This window comes from Oncorhynchus mykiss, chromosome 2 (assembly GCF_013265735.2).
Source record: "Oncorhynchus mykiss isolate Arlee chromosome 2, USDA_OmykA_1.1, whole genome shotgun sequence".
Lineage (NCBI taxonomy): Eukaryota > Metazoa > Chordata > Actinopteri > Salmoniformes > Salmonidae > Oncorhynchus > Oncorhynchus mykiss.
Window position 1 is genome coordinate 85470903 of NC_048566.1, and position 17903 is coordinate 85488805.

The 17903-nt window shown below is 42.0% G+C and overlaps 1 protein-coding gene across 1 annotated transcript; it reads right to left on the bottom strand.

The window, feature by feature from the left end:
* Window positions 1-36: 36 nt before the first annotated feature.
* Window positions 37-16894, bottom strand: LOC110502232 (solute carrier family 23 member 1). Its single transcript, XM_036957475.1, has 12 exons — window positions 16208-16894; window positions 13796-13930; window positions 13266-13423; window positions 10932-11091; window positions 4174-4355; window positions 3721-3841; window positions 3397-3553; window positions 2846-3099; window positions 2541-2705; window positions 2089-2197; window positions 1835-1930; window positions 37-1636 (listed from the first exon to the last, which is right to left on the bottom strand). The coding sequence occupies exons 1-12, from the start codon at window positions 16253-16255 to the stop codon at window positions 1374-1376; spliced, it is 1848 nt and encodes a 615-aa protein (XP_036813370.1). The 5' UTR covers window positions 16256-16894; the 3' UTR covers window positions 37-1373.
* Between the last annotated feature and the right edge of the window lie 1009 nt (window positions 16895-17903).

Below are 17903 nucleotides of genomic sequence, written 5' to 3' on the forward strand. Positions count from 1 at the left end.
AGATCCACTGAAAAGAAACAAATATTAACAATGTACAACATTTCCAAGCAAAAATGTATTCACACCCGAAAAAGCCAAAAGTTAATTTAGAAAATACAAAGCAAACCTATACAAGGGCCAGGATTCAATCCGATCAGCGGTAACAATCATTACCGGACAAACACAGAGCTTTTCATTGATTTTTTTATGGGCCATTTATCTGCATTACATGCTGACCATACCGCACGCATCGCGTCCGTTGCAAAATACACATACATGTTATTCAATCATTGCACCCACACTGCTCGCACAAGTCAGCAAGCATCTGCGTAGCCAGGCGCTAAAATATAACTTGGTTGTATTTGTGATGCTCAACGTGCTGCAAGTCCTTCCTCTCCCATCTCCTCATTGGTTTTTAGGAGCATATACCAACATGGGTGATTGAAAGATGAACTGAGATCCACACTCCAGTCGGTTGTGGTAATGCACCTTAAAGTTGGTTGCCAACCGGCATATAAAGTCCAAATAATAATAAGAAGCCTGAAGGAAGGAGGAGAGATGACTAGAAACTAATTTGGTTTACCGTTTTATCTGTGTATTAATCGTTGGAGTAGAGGACTTGTGCATTTCAGGTAAAATAACAACCCAATGTTTATATCCCAGGACAAATTAGCTAGCAAAAGCAAGCAAGTTAGCTAAATTGCCATAAATGTTTAATGCTTTTCATTAATTTGTCCCCAAATTAATATAATTGGTTCAGAGTTTGTTTTGATATTTCAAACTGCGAGTCCTGATCGCGTCTGGTGTGGGGGGACAAAATCAATATGTGCGCAATGGTGCACGCAGATGTTAGAGCTGTCAATATGTATAGCAGCAGCTGGTGTAGTCATTGTCATGAAACCACACCTGTCCTGATATCCTAGCCATGTTAAAAGTTCAGAATGAGAAAGTGCAGGCTTTATAGAAATAATTACACATTTAAAGTCATTAAACAACATAATAGGGATTTATATCAATGTAATCAAGATGTACATTACATCCCACATTCCAGTGGGATGGCTGTATGGGATTTCTACTAATTCTACTGGGTGCATCCAATGGCAATGTGTGCGATAGGTAATGCCAGGAGCCGCTTGTGGATTATTACAGCTCTAATGCAGTTACACCTCTGACACTGCCTAAACAAAAACAATGAAAAGCTATGCGTTTGTTGGCTAACGAGGGTTACTGCTAATCTGATTCTGGCCAAGAAGTGAGTAGAAAATGTCTGACTAAATAAGTATGGATAGCGTTCTTTTACAGTGTCTTAAGAGCAGGACAGGTGGTCCAAGTCACGAGAGCTGCCTTTGTTATTGTTGTTGTGGTTTTAGCCAGAGTCTGGGCTTGCTCAGTGTTCATAGGGCCACTGATCTGATGATATGTGAGGGCTCTGGCTTCCCAGGTTGCTTCTTGGCCTCCAAAGAGTCCACCCCGGGCTTGTCCTGTGAGCTGGGTGCATTCAGAGGGAGGAACGGCACATATCGAACCCAGGTGTAGGAGGAGAGGCAAGAGCTGATTCCAAATGGAAGGTTGTACACCTCGCTACTCTCCAAGGTGTTGCTGGAGTCGTCCAGGTGGATCTTGTTCCAGGCTGTGATGCCTCGCTCTCGCTTGGTTCCTGTGTGGCACAAAGCAGTGGCATTAGAATGCTTCAACTCACCTATAACAGAGACTTGTGAATCTTAGGAAAGATGTGTAATGTTTTTGAGGTCTGGGGAGGAGATTAACTAACACTGAATATATACTCTTTACCTAATCATTACTCTATGTTAAACAGTTGATAGATATTCCCCCTTATTCCTGGGTGGAAGCTTACCAGGAATGGTGTTATCAAGGAAGAACCCAAAGAAGCCTCCAACAAACATGCTGGTTGTCAGAAGCACCTGCAGCAGTTGGTCCAGCTCGACCACACCTGACAAAGAGAATAGAGTTCATCACACTGGGCCAATTCACATACTAGAGGAACCTTAGATCTCCATATTGATCTTCTGTTGAGCTTTTCCCGCAGCTTTTTTGAAGATGTTTGAATGTTTTGTTTTACAGTGTGACATGCGTTATCTGCTCTGATACCTGTTGCTATGGCATCTGGGTTCTTGAATATCCAGTTTGGAATGACCAGTCCGGAAAACATGGAAAACCCAAAGATAAAGATGTTCCGGGAGGAGTTCATGTCTGCATACTGTCAAATGATAAGGAGAGAGGAGATGACAAATAAACAGAGCCAACCAGTCATTAGGGTTGCAAAAGTCCAATAACTTTCCCCAAATTCCCATATTTTCCATAGATCCTGGTTGGAAGATTCCTGGAGATCCTGCTTATTCCCTCCTGATACCAGACATATTTTAACTGGGATTTCTGGAAAACCTTAGAATTTGACCTGAATTTTGCAACCCTACTTGTCAGTAAAGACCTGAATGAAAAAGCCTTCACATGCAAAATGTATTGTGGCCATTGTACAATAACAATAGGTAAATAAACCTAGGCAACTGTCCAAACTGGTGTGAGTCTCCACAGGAGTTTACCTGCAGATTTGAAACTCCAGCTGCAGATATGACCCCAAACATGACCAAGAACATTCCTCCAACCACAGGTGTGGGGATGGTGGTGAAAATGGCTCCAATTTTACCAAACAGTCCCATGATGATCAGCAAGACGCCTCCAGCAATGATCACCATTCGACTGCCCACCTGCAAGAAAAGAGAACATTGTCTATTTTGACTGTTCACAGCTAATAGCTTTTATAAGTTCCATATTCCCAAAAAAACATTGATTCAGCTCAGTTTAACATCTAAAAACAGATTCTATATTGAAAAATAGCCCATCTCACCTTGGTGATCCCCAATGCTCCCACATTCTCACTGTAGGAGGTGGTTCCGTTGCCTGTGCCCCAGGCCCCAGCCAGCAGACAGCCAAGCCCCTCGATGCCAATGCCCCTGTTGATGGCATGTTTTGGGGGAGGAGGGGCCCCTGACAGCCTGGCACAGGCGTGGTAGTCCCCCACCGACTCTATCATGGAGGATATCACCCCAGCCAAGATCCCTACCACTCCTGCCAGGCTCACTGTTGGTAAGCCCCACTGACCTGAGTTTGGGTGGTCCAGTTAATGTATAATACATTAGGGTCTTTTTAATAATGCACATATCAATAAACCATACATATTCATTACCCATATAGTGCAAAGGGTTAGGGTTAGGGCTAGAATAGGTGATAAGCCCTGAGTTTTTCCTGACCATGTGACCTGACCATGTAACCAGACCATGCGACCTGACCATGTGACCTGACCATGTGACCAGACCAGGAAAAACGTATCCAAACATCTGATTATCAGGTTATGGAGTTGTTGCTTATGATCCCCCCCTGAGCGGCTTTGCCTCCTACCTGGGTATGGGAATCTGAACCAGGGGGCCTGGACTATGACATCCCCTTTCAGGTCTGTGCGAGCCAGGTAGCCATATTGCCCCGGCTGTGAGGGCAGGACGTCAGAGATGGTGAAGATGTAGCAGATCAGCCATGACAGTGTGATGCCAAGGAGCACCTGAGGAAGACGTCACATACAGTACATGTAAATATGTTACACCAGTCATTATTAGGACCAGGAGTTTTTCCAGACGATAGAAACTGACCAGGGAAAACTCTGGGTCCTATATAAGGGCTTGAGAGAACAGTGAACAGCTTTGAGTCTTAATTTTCCAATGGACTTACTGGTAGAATCTGGAAGATGTAGATCTTGGTGGTGTGGAGTTTCTTGGTCTTGCTGTATGTGGGAAATGGTACAGGGATGTGTCGGAGGTACTGGGAGAACAGGATGATCAGAGCAGTCGTCCTGTAGGAAAGAGACTAACTCTGTTCACAAAGCAGAATGTGCCCTCTAGTTATGCACTTAGCATGGGTACCATCTTACAGTATGTAGCCATTGACATGCATGAATTCATAGCTACGCCAAACCTGGTCTGGGACAGCTCGAGGGTGAGCATGCTTTTGTTACAACCCTAAATCCAGCCAATTAATTTAATCTGGAGTTTTAATGCGGGGCAGGTACACAAACCTGCACACCTTATGGCTCTCCAGGTCAAGGATTGATGACTACAGGCTTGTGGGTGTTTGGAAGTAAAACCCATAAATCAGACTTAAATAACCATACTGAGAGGTACATACATAGTTGAGATGCCCCAGTGGTTCCCTGCATTCATTCCAGCTGAGTCGTATAGGGACAGGCCAATCAGAGAGATGGTGGGTGCGATGGTGAGGGGGCCAATGAAACGCATGAAGAGACCGATGAGGCCAGAGAAACCCACCAGGACCTGGAACAAGGAGCCCACCATGATGGAGCCCTGTAGCTGTAGAGGAATAAACCACATAATCATATACACACAATCAATAACCATAATAAGATGGGAAATCCTATAGATGGGAATCCTGTAAATAATGGGTTGTCAAGGCTTATTAAGAAATGTTCAAATGTGGCTAAACTCGCCCTCTCTCTCAATAAAATACACTGAGTGTACAAAACATTAGGAACACCTTCCTAATATTGAGTTGCACCCCCTTTTGCCCTCAGAACAGCCTCCATTCGTTGCGGCATGACTCTACAAGGTGTCAAAAGCATTCTACAGGGATGATGGCCTATGCTGACTTCAATGCTTCCCATAGTTGAGTCAAGTTGGCTGATTGTCCTTTGGGTGGTGGACTGTTGAGCATGAAAAACTCAGAAGGAATGCAGTTCTTGAGACACTCAAACCGGTGCACCTGGCACCTACTACCATACCCTGTTCAAAGGCACTTAAATATTTTGTCTTACCCATTCACCCTCTGAATGGCACACATATACAATCCATGTTCAATTGTCTCAAGGCTTAAAAATCCTTATTTAACCTGTCTCCTCCCATTCATCTACACTGACTGAAGTGGATTTAGCAGGTGACATCAATAAGGATTCACCTGGTCAGTCTATGTCATGGAAAGAGCAGGCGTTCCTAATGTTTTGTACACCCTGTGTACTGTTTATGCCATTTAGCAGACACTTTTATCCAAAACTTACAGTCAGTACATACATTTTACAATATTGATGGTTCCAGGAATCAAACCCTGGCACTACAATCGCCATGCTCCTCTCTCTCTCTCTCTCTCGTCGGAGTGCATGCTGGGAGTGAGTCGTCAAGCAGAGTGTTTGCGAGAGCGAATGGAATTTCTTTTCACTCTATTGGGTTTTGGTATGTACATATATATATATTGATTAGTTTAGTTGTTTTAAGGGTATATTGTTTAACTATCACTAAGCACGTATAGGGGTGGTGGGATCTTTGAGGTTGGTTTTTTGCGAGGGCACAACCAGCGGGTGGGGCTGGTTGCAATGGCCACTTGCGGAAATGTAGAGTTTGAAAAACTTAGTCGGAGGCATGGAGTAAAAATTCCTGCTGCGGCTGGGTGTTCAGTGGAAGAATGTAGCTTGGCTGTGGGTGCTATCATTGGGTATGATAGCATCAAATCAGCCTCAAGGATGAATAGCGCTGTAGTGATATTCTTAGATTCAATTGAAAAGGTGAATAAGATAGTTGAGAGGGGTGTTGTGTTGCGGGAGACACAGACGCCGGTATTTCCGCTTATGAATCCTGCGAAGAAAGTTATGCTTTCTAACGTGCCACCATTTGTTAGAGATGAAGTGTTAGAGCGAGAGTTATCTCGCCATGGTCAAATCGTATCTACAATAAAGAAGGTTATTTTTGGATGCAAATCTCCGTTGTTGAAACATGTCGTGTCTCATAGGAGACAAGTGCATATGATTTTAAAAAAGGAAGGAGATGAACTGAATTTAGCGTTTAGTTTTAAGATTGATGGATTTGATTATGTCTTCTATGCATCTACTGAATCAATGAAATGTTTTGGATGTGGAAGAGAGGGGCATTTGGTGCGTAATTGTTCCGAGAATGAGCGCGCTGAGCCTGGTAGTAGCTTTAGTGTGGGTGCAACTGACGTACCACAGCGAAGGGATGAAAATACTTCAGGTGTAGGGGAAGAGAGAAGGTGGGCAGATGTGGTTGGAAAAGTAGGAGAGGAAGGCATTGTGGATACGGGGGCAATTGTGGTAGATCAGAACAAAGAGGGAGGGGAAACAGTAGGTGAGATTGCGACTGCCGTCGCTGAGGTGGTGCTGGAAAATGAAATTGAAGGTCAAGAGGAGATTGAAATAACGGAAAAGGAAGCGGATGTTTTCAAAATACCGAGGAGTAAAAGGAAGAATTTAAGGGGTGGTGAAGGGTCTAATTCTAAGAGAAAGGTAGAGATGGATAAATCAGGTGAAGATGAACAGGTTGTAGAGATGGGGTTTTCTTCTGGGGAGGATAGCGAGAGTGAGTCATCTGACGCGTCACAACAATATAGTGAGATAGATGGGGTGGAAGGGAGGTATGGGATCGAGAAGATACGTCAATTTCTGAAGTTGACAAAAGGGAAGAAATATATGCAGGATTACAATGTAACTGATTTTTTCCCTGAACGTGAATTGTTTATTGAATCAGCAAAGTTTCTGATGTCAAAAATTACAGGGGGAGGTTTGAAAAGCCCTGAAATTGCTAGACTCAAGAAAGTGGTCACGAGAGTAATAAGTGATGTAAATTCTAAAGAAAATGAAAGAGTTCAGTTGCAGTTTTAACTCTGTAAAGAGATGTGGTGGCTGTATCTTCCTCTGTTTTTTTTTCTTATCCATGAGCAGTTTTAAGATCTCTTCTTTAAACGTAAATGGGACAAGAGATGTTAAAAAAAGCGCCATGGTGTATGAGTTAATGAGGGGAAAGGGAAGTGACATAATTTTTCTGCAAGAAACGCATAGTAATTTGGAAAATGAAGTTTTGTGGCAACAGGAGTGGGGGGGGGGGACAGTGGTGTGTAGTCATAAAAACTCAAAAAGTGGGGGTGTGGTTATCTTGTTCTCAAAAGGGTTTTTGCCTTTGTCATACGAGGTTGAAGAGGTAGTTGAGGGGAGGTTATTAAAAGTTAGAGCAAGGTATGAAAATATCAATATGTGTCTGATAAATGTATATGCCCCAGTGGTGACAGTTGAGAGGGTATGTTTTTTAGAGACATTATCAAATACCATTGAGAAATGTAACAAAGAAGATTATTTGTTTATTGCTGGGGATTTTAACTGCACAGTTAGCGATTTAGATAGAAATCACCAAGAACCTCATATAGCCTCAAGGACGTTTTTAAAACGCCTTATTGTAACAAATGAACTGTGTGATATTTGGCGGAGTCAACATGAAGGAACAAGGCAGTACACCTGGGCGCATGTGAGAGAGAACATCATCTCTATGGCCAGGTTAGATAGGTTTTATGTTTTTGAGCATCAATCTCAGGTCTGTAAATCAAGTGTGATAACTCCAGTGGGATTTTCTGATCATTGTTTAATAACAGAGGTGGTGTTCATTAACGATGTAAAACCTAAAAGCGCATATTGGCATTTTAATATAACTTTATTGAGTGATGCTCACTTCAGGAACTGTTTCAGTATTTTTTGGGAGAGGTGGAGGTCTCAAAAGGCCAGTTTTGTATCCCTTCAACAATGGTGGGATATAGGGAAAATCCAGATTCAACAATTTTGTAATCAATACACGAGGAATGTCACCAAGGATATCACCAGATCAATGAAAGCCCTAGAGATTGAAATAGTGGAACTCATGACGTTGGTTGAGACCACAGGAGATCGAGGCCATACTCAGGCCCTCAAGAGGAGAAAAGCTGCATTGGCAGATCTGCTGGGTATCAGAGCACAGGGGGCACTGGTGAGAAGTAAATTTCAGGGCATATCTGAAATGGATGCCTCATCCAAATTTTTCTTTGGTTTAGAGAAAAAGAATGGACAAAGAAAAATTATTCATTGTCTCAAATCAGCTGTTGGACAAGAGCTCACTAGCCCTAGTGAAATTAGAAAGAGGGCAGTAGAGTTCTATGCTGAGCTCTACAAGTGTGAGTACAAAGAGGACAAAACAGTGACACAGCAGTTCTTTGATGGGCTCCCAAAGGTGCCTGCAGAAGCTCAGGTTGAGCTTGAGCAACCATTGTCTTTGCAGGATTTATACACTGCATTAAAAGGCATGGAAAATGGAAGGGCACCAGGCATTGATGGGCTTCCCGTTGACTTTTTAAAGTCTTTTTGGGCTATGTTGGGAGAGGATTGGTTAGAAGTAGCTAATGATAGTTTAACCGGAGGGTTACTACCAATAAGCTGCAGAAGGGCTGTCCTCACCCTACTGCCCAAAAAGGGTGACCCGAGGGAGGTGAAGAACTGGAGGCCGGTGGCTTTATTGTGTACTGATTATAAGATATTGTCAAAGGCTTTGTCCAACAGGCTGAGGGAGGTGATGGGGCAAATCATACATACAGATCAGTCCTACTGTGTTCCTGGCAGGCAGATAGGGGATAACATTTCTCTGATTCGTGATTTTTTGGACGTCTCTAGGGCTATTGGGTTGGATGCTGGTCTAATTTCAATTGATCAGGAAAAGGCATTTGACCGAGTTGAACATCAATATTTATGGCACACGTTTGAGGCGTTTGGGTTCAGCTCTGGTTTTATTGCCATGATAAAGGTGATATATGGTGACATTGAAAGTGTATTGAAAGTTAACGGTGGTTTGAGTGCTCCTTTTAAAGTGTGTAGAGGTATTAGGCAGGGATGTTCTATGTCTGGGATGTTATATGCTATTGCTATAGAGCCACTACTAAATAGCATTAGAAGTCGCATTGCAGGGGTGTGCCTTTCAGAGGATATTCCTCCTATTCGTCTTTCAGCCTATGCTGATGATGTAGTTGTGCTAGTGAAAAATCAAGCGGAGGTGGATAGCTTGAGTCTAATGGTTGATCGTTTTAGGGGAATATCCTCTGCAAAGGTAAATTGGGAAAAGAGTTGTGCTTTACAGATTGGAGAATGGTCTGGAGGGATCATGGCTTTGCCAGGGGGGCTAGAATGGTGTAAGGGAGGTTTTAAGTATCTTGGAGTGTATCTAGGAGATGAGGGGACTATGGAAAAAAATTGGAGTGGGGTGGTTGAAATGGTGGAAGGGAGGATGAGGAGATGGCGTTGGTTACTATCTCGTATGTCATATAGAGGGCGCACTATTATAGTTAACAATGTGATTGCCTCTGCACTGTGGCATCGGTTGTCAGTTTTAGAACCACCATCTGGCCTTCTGGCTAAGATACAGGCAATTATTGTGGATTTCTTTTGGGATAAATATCACTGGGTTCCACAAAGTGTTTTGTATTTGTCAAAAGAGGAGGGGGGACAAGGTCTTGTACATCTTGCTAGTAGGGCTGCTGCTTTCCGGTTTCAGTTTATTCAAAGGCTGCTTTATGGACCGGAAAATGTGGTGTGGAGAGGGGTGGCAGGTCTTATATTACAGCGGGTTGGAGGATTAGGTTTAAAGAAGGCTTTATTTCTGGTTGATAGCCAGATTTCTAGGGAGGGAGTACCTCCGTTTTATAGAGGCCTTCTCAGAGTGTGGAGCATAATGAAGGTGTCCAGAAGAACTTCAGCGGAGTCAGTGCATTGGCTGTTGGAGGAACCTCTGGTGTATGGGACTGGATTGTACAACTGCAGCTGTTCCACATTTCTCCAAGATTCTGGTGAAGGGGAAAATCATCACCTTAAGACAGTTAATGGCCATGGCTGGGCCCGCCTTAATGGATGGAAGAAGGGTGGCAGAACATTTGGGGATGAGGTCGGAAAGGATTGTCGGACAAATGCTGGGGAGCTGTAGGAAGGCTCTGTCAGCGGAAGAATGGGATATGCTTAGTAGCCACAAGAAGAAGGTGCAAGATGAAGACGTCTCATTTCCAAAACTAGGGATTACACCAAATATCCCAGAGTCAGAAAGTAAGGCGTTATTGCTGGATTTGAGAGGGTTGGAGGAGGTGGGTTTGGATGAGGTGAATGGGAAGGAATTGTATAGGGGGTGTGTCAAGGTGTTGAATAAAGATAAATTGAAAAATAGAAAAGATACTCCATGGAGGGTAAAATTGGGCATTGATGACAAGGTAAAGCCAGCATGGAGAGCACTGTACAAACCACCGTTACAAAAGGGTACTGGTGATATGCAATGGAGGGTTTTACATGGCATCATTGCAGTTAATGCTTTTGTATCTGTTATTAACTCAGATGTTAGAGATGGATGTCCTTTTTGTAATATAAGAGAAACCATTTTTCACTGTTTTATGGAGTGTGAGAGGATAAAACCGCTATTGGAAATGTTGGAATCTTTGTTTAAAGCAGTAGGGGAGTTTTTCAATAACACTGTTTTTATTTTGGGGTTTCAATATAGTAAACAACAGAAAAGAAAATGTCAAATGTTAAATTTTATTTTGGGACAAGCTAAGATGTCAATTTTTCTGAGTAGGAAACATAAGATAGAAACGGGATATGGGCAGGATGTAAGATGTGTTTTTAAAGGTTTAGTGAAAGCAAGAATAAAAGTAGATTTTGAGTTCTTTTCAGCTGTAAAAGATCTCCTATTATTTGAGGAGAAGTGGGCTTACGAAGGAGCGCTTTTGTTTTGTAGAGGAGGGGAAATAATTTTTTGCTGCTGAAATAAGTTGTATGTATATGTTATGTATTTATTTTTGTTTAGGAATTACATTTGTTATTTCATTTCTGAAAAGGCAGTGTGTCATTATTTATGTTAACACTTGAGTAAAAAATAAAGGTTTTATAAAAACTAAAAAAAAAAAAAAAAACTCTCTCTCTCTCTCGCTCTCTCTCTCTCTCGCTCTCTCTCTCTCTCTCTCTCTCTCTCTCTCTCTCTCTCTTCTCTCTCTCTCTCTCTCTCTCTCTCTCTCTCTCTCTCTCTCTCGCTCTCTCTCTCTCTCTCTCTGTCTCTCTCTCTCTCTCGCTCTCTCTCTCTCGTAAGTGTGTCACTCACCGCTCGCATGCGGCTCTGCCACACCTCTACATACTCAGGAGAGGTGGCATTGACCAAGGAAGCGTTCTGGGTCCAGGCAGGGCATGTCCACTCTGGCATCGACAGCATGGCCATTGAGGGAGCCAGCAAGGTGAAAGTACCCCCCTGTAGAATGGGCAGTCTGAGGGGTAGAGAGAGAGAAAGCACGAGAGAGGGGGGGGGGTATGATGTCTGAAATCACAATTGCAAAGATGTTCTGTCTAAAGTGTAGAGACTAGTACAAAAGGAATTCATCCCCATAATCAATTTCACAGTGAATTATGATTAATTTAAATCCCTTTGCTTTGTAGTATCATCTGAAACAGACTTGTCTTGTACAGTAGTACAAGACAATCATCCAAACAAAAGTTGCCTTTTATGAATCAACCCCTCCTTTTCTTCCGTAGAGAACAGCCTCAATCAATTCCCAGCCAAAGTGCAAGTCCTTAGCTAATCCTCCAGGTTCAAACAGCATGGCCCGAATCACACAGCACATTGTTTCTCTAGATCTAATTTTAGGCTTTGAAGGGCTGATTCAAATCTTGTGAGGACGTTATGTAAAAACCATGTCTTTCCAATCAAGACTCCTACAGGTTAATGTAATGACTATCTGCTGTGTGTCTCCATCCTCTGATACATTAGGCCGCACTTTCAATTCTACTATTGTTGACAGATGGATCAGTAATGACAATGGAGCCACTAAATACATTGAAGTGGTCGTTTGTCTGTGTAAATGTTGACTCCTATGGCATTACAATACAATTAGCTAAGTTTCTAACTGACACGTATAAATGTGTCACATCTCATATCCTGATCAGGGCTGTGCTGGAGTTTCACTCCCTACTAGCGAGTTCAACACATCCATTGTTTTCATCACAGCTGACCTCCAGGCTTTTGGAGATATTTGCTTGCAGGAATGTAGACTTAATGTGAGCTGGTTTATCAACCTAATAAGATGGAAATTCCTACCTAATCCTGTTATGATGATATGATGCAGAACTCTGGGTCAGGTTATGGTTGGCCAGGTTGGACCTGGGCAGCTGGGCAGTGCCATACATGGCCTTACAGTACACCATAGACAGAACAACACCTTGCTTTTGGTACACCATAGATAGAACAACACCTTGCTTACAGTACACCATACTGTAGATAAAACAACAAATTGCTTACGGTACACCATATATAGAACAACACCTTGCTTACAGTACACCATACTGTAGATAAAACAACAAATTGCTTACAGTACACCATAGACAGAACAACACCTTGCTTACAGTACACCATACTGTAGATAAAACAACAAATTGCTTACGGTACAGCATATATAGAACAACACCTTGCTTATGGTACACCATAGATAGAACAACACCTTGCTTATGGTACACCACATATAGAACAACACATTGCTTTCAGTACACCATAGATCGAACAACACCTTGCTTTCAGTACACCATATATAGAAGAACACCTTGCTTTCGGTACACCATAGATAGAACAACACCTTGCTTACGGTACACCATACTGTAGATAGAACAACAACTATCATTTTCCATTCTCAATCAGAAAATAGATGTTTCTGAGAAAAATCTAGCTCTTGCATACCATACTAAGACCTAGCTAGTGCACAATAATGGCACATGCTTTAAGAACCTAAAGCCCCAGTGCCCACTGCATAATATCCTATTGTGTGAGGATAATGCATCACACGGACAGGAAAAACATGCTTCAAAGGTCAACAGAGGCTTAGAAGGAAACTTAAGAACCCATAGTATACAGCCCAGTTCAGGGGTGTCAAACTCATTTTGCCCCGGGGGCTTCATTCGGTCTTCAACAAGGTCTGGAGGGCTGCACAACATTACTCTTTTTTCCATCGCGGTCAAAATTTGCTAAACAAATTCCTCTATCTATCCATTGTTTTGGGAATGTTCAATGCTCCCTGACTGTCTAGCGTTCTTTTGGGTGATTATCAGCGAGCTGATAACATGTCTACACAGTTTGGATTTGGTTTCATTGGTTTTAAAGTATATTGATTTCATGGAATTTATGGCACTTTGTTTTGATTCCAACATGACAAGACAACAAGGAGATGCCAAGCCTCACCCTCTACCTGTATGGTGTCTCAATATATCATGGGTAACTCCACCTTCACAAGAGGTTATCTCTTTAAAGTCAATCTTCATTGACCATATAAAGTTTGGCCCCTTTCTTCTTTCTTCCCCTTGCTGTAGGCCCCCTTTATGTCAACAGTCACTCTGTTGTTGCTGATGAATGATTGGCCCAAAGCCATATCCAACCAACCCCAGCTCCCCTCCTCACCTGATTCCAAAGGTGACCTGCAGCAGGGTGCACACGCCTGACACAAAGAAGATGGTGCTGATAAGGTGACCCTGGGTCAGGCTGTCATGCTGCAGACACAGACCCTGAGACAGGATCAGAGGGATGGCGATGATCCCTCCAAACGCTGTCAGGCAATGCTGAGGAGAGACAGGGAGGATGGAGGGGAGAGAGGAAGAAGAGGAGATGCACTCATGAGGATTAAACCCACCGAGGATACTGAAGCCAAGATGAGCAGCTGAAATCACAGGTACATGTTCAGTGTTTGCCATCAGCCTCAACAAAAATCTCGCTGTTGAATATTTAAGTTTGAGGTCCTCATGTGACTTGGTGGCTTTCTTTTTAATTTGAGCCCAAATGAATCCTGGGACACTAGGTTATTTGACTGTTCATCCAATTGATTCCACTGCCTAATCAAATCAATGGAGCCCCGAGGAGGCCAATCCTCAGCTGCACCCAGGCCAACCTCTACCAGTGAGCCTCCAATTATACAAAGTAGGGCTTTGAACTACCTGGATGCCCAGAATGATGCAAAGGTACCAGGGTGGGGTGTCTGTGACACAGTAGGCCAGTTTGTTCTTGTCGTCCTCCTCAGATAGGTCGGAGCCCTCCTCATCCTTCTCCAGATCACAGAAACGCCCATCAATCTACAGGACAGAGACCAGGGTCGCATTCATTGGGGTACAAATGGGTCTGACAGACATAATATCACTCATTACACAGGCATAATATCACGCATAACATAGGCTTAAAACCTTTTAATGCAGTGAGATAAATCAGGGTCACACAGAGTGATTCTTGGTAGTCTTAAATAAATCTACTTTGAAACTAAAGTATATACCTCACACACTTCAGACACCTATACCATGTCAGATATTGAGTTGAAATGTATTTAATTTTGAGTTTGCATCATAATATTACACTTTATTTACATTACAGAAGACTTAAATGCAACAAAACTGTTTGACATAGAAACACTGAACACTGAACTTTAAAAAAAAAAGTATATTGATGATGAAATTATGAATAACATTTTACCCATGAGGCCAAAGAGGGCGCTTTTGGTCATTCACTGCAGGAAAGGGCTACTATCACCCATAGGGGTTTTAAATGATTTACTTAAAGTGTTTTGTTAAGACATTCTGGAAACCCGTGTCACGTATAGTTGTATACCAAAGCCAGCCTATCAATGCTTGCTGAATAGATTTACTCAGAGATGTGTGTAAACTGTTTGCTTACACTGTGGAAGTTTACTTGCTAATGTTTTCGTCAAATTTGACTTGAATATTGACTGTATAGCGTACAGTACATGATATAAGATTAATACATTTCTTATCTCATTAAACTACACAAATCCTTTATTTCAGGCAAACATTATATGATTTTGATCATGGGGTTGGGGAGGTGTGCCCCTTTCTGTACAATGAGCTGATTTCTGGACAATATTTCTGCAGAGAATAAAAGCCTTATTTGCTACTTCCATACACAATTATAAACTACAAATTAGTGGCTAATATGTGTAGCTAAATACATTTTCATGGCTTTCATGGACAAAATCAATTATGTGTGTCAATAAATGAACAAATCCAACAACTCACATAGAAACCCAGTGTTTTTTCTTGTCCCTTACTGTAATGCCTCCAATACCCTACTCAACAAATTGGATGCAGTCTATCACAGTGCAATCCGTTTTGTCACCAAAGCCCCATATACTACCCACCATTGCGACCTGTACGCTCTCGTTGGCTGGCCCTCGCTTCATACTCGTCGCCAAACCCACTGGCTCCATGTCATCTACAAGACCCTGCTAGGTAAAGTCCCCCCTTATCTCAGCTCGCTGGTCACCATAGCATCTCCCACCTGTAGCACACGCTCCAGCAGGTATATCTCTCTAGTCACCCCCAAAACCAATTCTTTCTTTGGCCGCCTCTCTTTCCAGTTCTCTGCTGCCAATGACTGGAACGAACTACAAAAATCTCTGAAACTGGAAACACTTATCTCCCTCACTAGCTTTAAGCACCAACTGTCAGAGCAGCTCACAGATTACTGCACCTGTACATAGCCCACCTATAATTTAGCCCTATCAACTACCTCTTTCCCAACTGTATTTAATTAATTTATTTATTTTGCTCCTTTGCACCCCATTATTTTTATTTCTACTTTGCACATTCTTCCATTGCAAAACTACCATTCCAGTGTTTTACTTGCTATATTGTATTTACCTTGCCACCAAGGCCTTTTTTGCCTTTACCTCCCTTCTCACCTCATTTGCTCACATTGTATATAGACTTGTTTATACTTTATTATTGACTGTATGTTTGTTTTACTCCATGTGTAACTCTGTGTTGTTGTATCTGTCGAACTGCTTTGCTTTATCTTGGCCAGGTCGCAATTGTAAATGAGAACTTGTTCTCAACTTGCCTACCTGGTTAAATAAAGGTAAAATAAATAAATAAATAAATAAAATGTTGCGGTCAATTATTTGCACCAAAGAGCCATTATAAGTAAGTTATGCATGAGGGACTAATTGTGGGTCAAGTGATCGTACCGACAGAACCGTATAGAAAGTTAACAACACTTCTCAGCCTAATAAGAATGAGCAGCTTCAATATATCACCAAGGCTGAAAATCACTGGGAATTTGTTTCTTTGTTTGAGTTTACACATTCATCTATGTGCAGAAAATGCAATACATGTGTTCCCTCAGAACTTGTACCTGTAATAGGTGGCGCTCGCAAATGTCCGTCTCCGATACTAAGAAAACTATCATTGTTGAATATCGTGTAAACATATCTAAATGTTACAGCGTTTATGCTTTACAGCCTGTAACTTTTAGGTTTACTATGAACATAATCTTTACTCAAATTCACTGCAGCAAATGTCAACATAATCCTCCAGCACGGGAATAATTGTGTTCATACTTACAGCAAATGCGTAGTTTTCGAGACCATTGCTTTCCTTTTCTGGAGCCATGGCTCCAGTCTGGACTCAGCTAGGATGTTGGGTCCTCTGAGTTATGAGTGAATAATCTCAACAGGCGAGCAAAGAGGAGAGAGAATACAGGAGCAGGAGAAAAAAAGAGAGCTATAGTATGCAGGGAGATGGGAGAGAGAGAGCAAGATAGGGGAAGGAGGGATGGAGAGAGTAAGTAAAGAGAGAGTTGAACACGAGACTACTGCTGTTGCTGATTGTAACTGAAATGAGTTCCACCACCAGCCTCTCATGTGAACCCAATTACAACAGCAAGGCAAGCAGCTGATCAGGCCCTCGCGACCGTAGAATAGATCCTTTCAGGACACTAGCTCTACCTCTCTTTCTCTCTCTCTTTTATTGGCATGACAAACAATGATTGTGTTGCTAAAGCACAATGTTGAACTAATAGAAACAATAACACATTTAGAGTAATTGGAATCCTACACACTCTTTACTGTATAACCCTGACATCAGTACCGTATACCAGAGAAAAATACTGTATGTGATTCAACCTCCTCCCCCTTCTCCCCATTCTAATGAGCCAAACTATGACATATAACATCTCTCTCGCTCAATTCAATTTCAATTTAAGGGTGTTATTGGCATGGGAAACATATGTTTACATTGCATAAGCAAGTGAAATAGATAATAAACAAAAGTGAAATAAACAATAAAAAATGTACAGTAAACATTACACTTTAAAAAGTTTCAATTATGTATATATACAGTATTGCAATGATGTGCAAATAGTTAAAGGCCAAAAAGGAAAATAAATAAACATAAATATAGGTTGTATTTACAATGGTGTTTGTTCTTCACTGGTTGCCATTTTCTTGTGGCAACAGGTCACAAATATTGCTGCTGTGATGGCACACTGTGGTATTTCACACAATAGATATGGTAGTTCATCAAAATTGGATTTGTTTTCAAATTCTTTGTGGGTCTGTGTACTCTGAGGGAAACATGTGTCTCTAATATGGTCATACATTTGGCAGGAGGTTAGAAAGTGCAGCTCAGTTCCCACCTCATTTTGTGGGCAGTGCACATAGCCTGTCTTCTCTTGAGAGCCAGGTCTGTCTTTGGCGGCCTTTCTCAATAGCAATGCTATGCTCACTGAGTCTGTACATAGTCAAAGCTTTCCTTAATTTTGGGTCAGTCACAGTGGTCAGGTATTCTGCCACTATGTACTCTCTGTTTAGGGCCAAATAGCATTCTAGTTTGCTCTGTATTTTTATAAATTCTTTCCAATGTGTCAAGTAATTATCTTTTTGTTTTCTCATAATTTGGTTGGGTCTAATTGTGTTGCTGTCCTGGGGCTCTGTGGGGTCTGTTTGCGTTTGTGAACATAGCCCCAGGACCAGCTTGCTTAGAGGGCTCTTCTCCATGTTAATTTCTCTGTAGGTGATGGCTTTGTTATGGAAGGTTTGGGAATCACTTCCTTTTAGGTGGTTGTAGAATTTAACGGCTCTTTTCTGGATTTTGTTAATTAGTAGGTATCGGCCTAATTCTCCTCTACATGTATTATTTGGTGTTCTACATTGTTCACGGGGGATATTTCTGCAGAATTCTGCATGCAGAGTCTCAATTTGATGTTTGTGTCACGTTCTGACCTTAGTTCTTTTGTTATGTATTTGTTTTAGTATGGTCA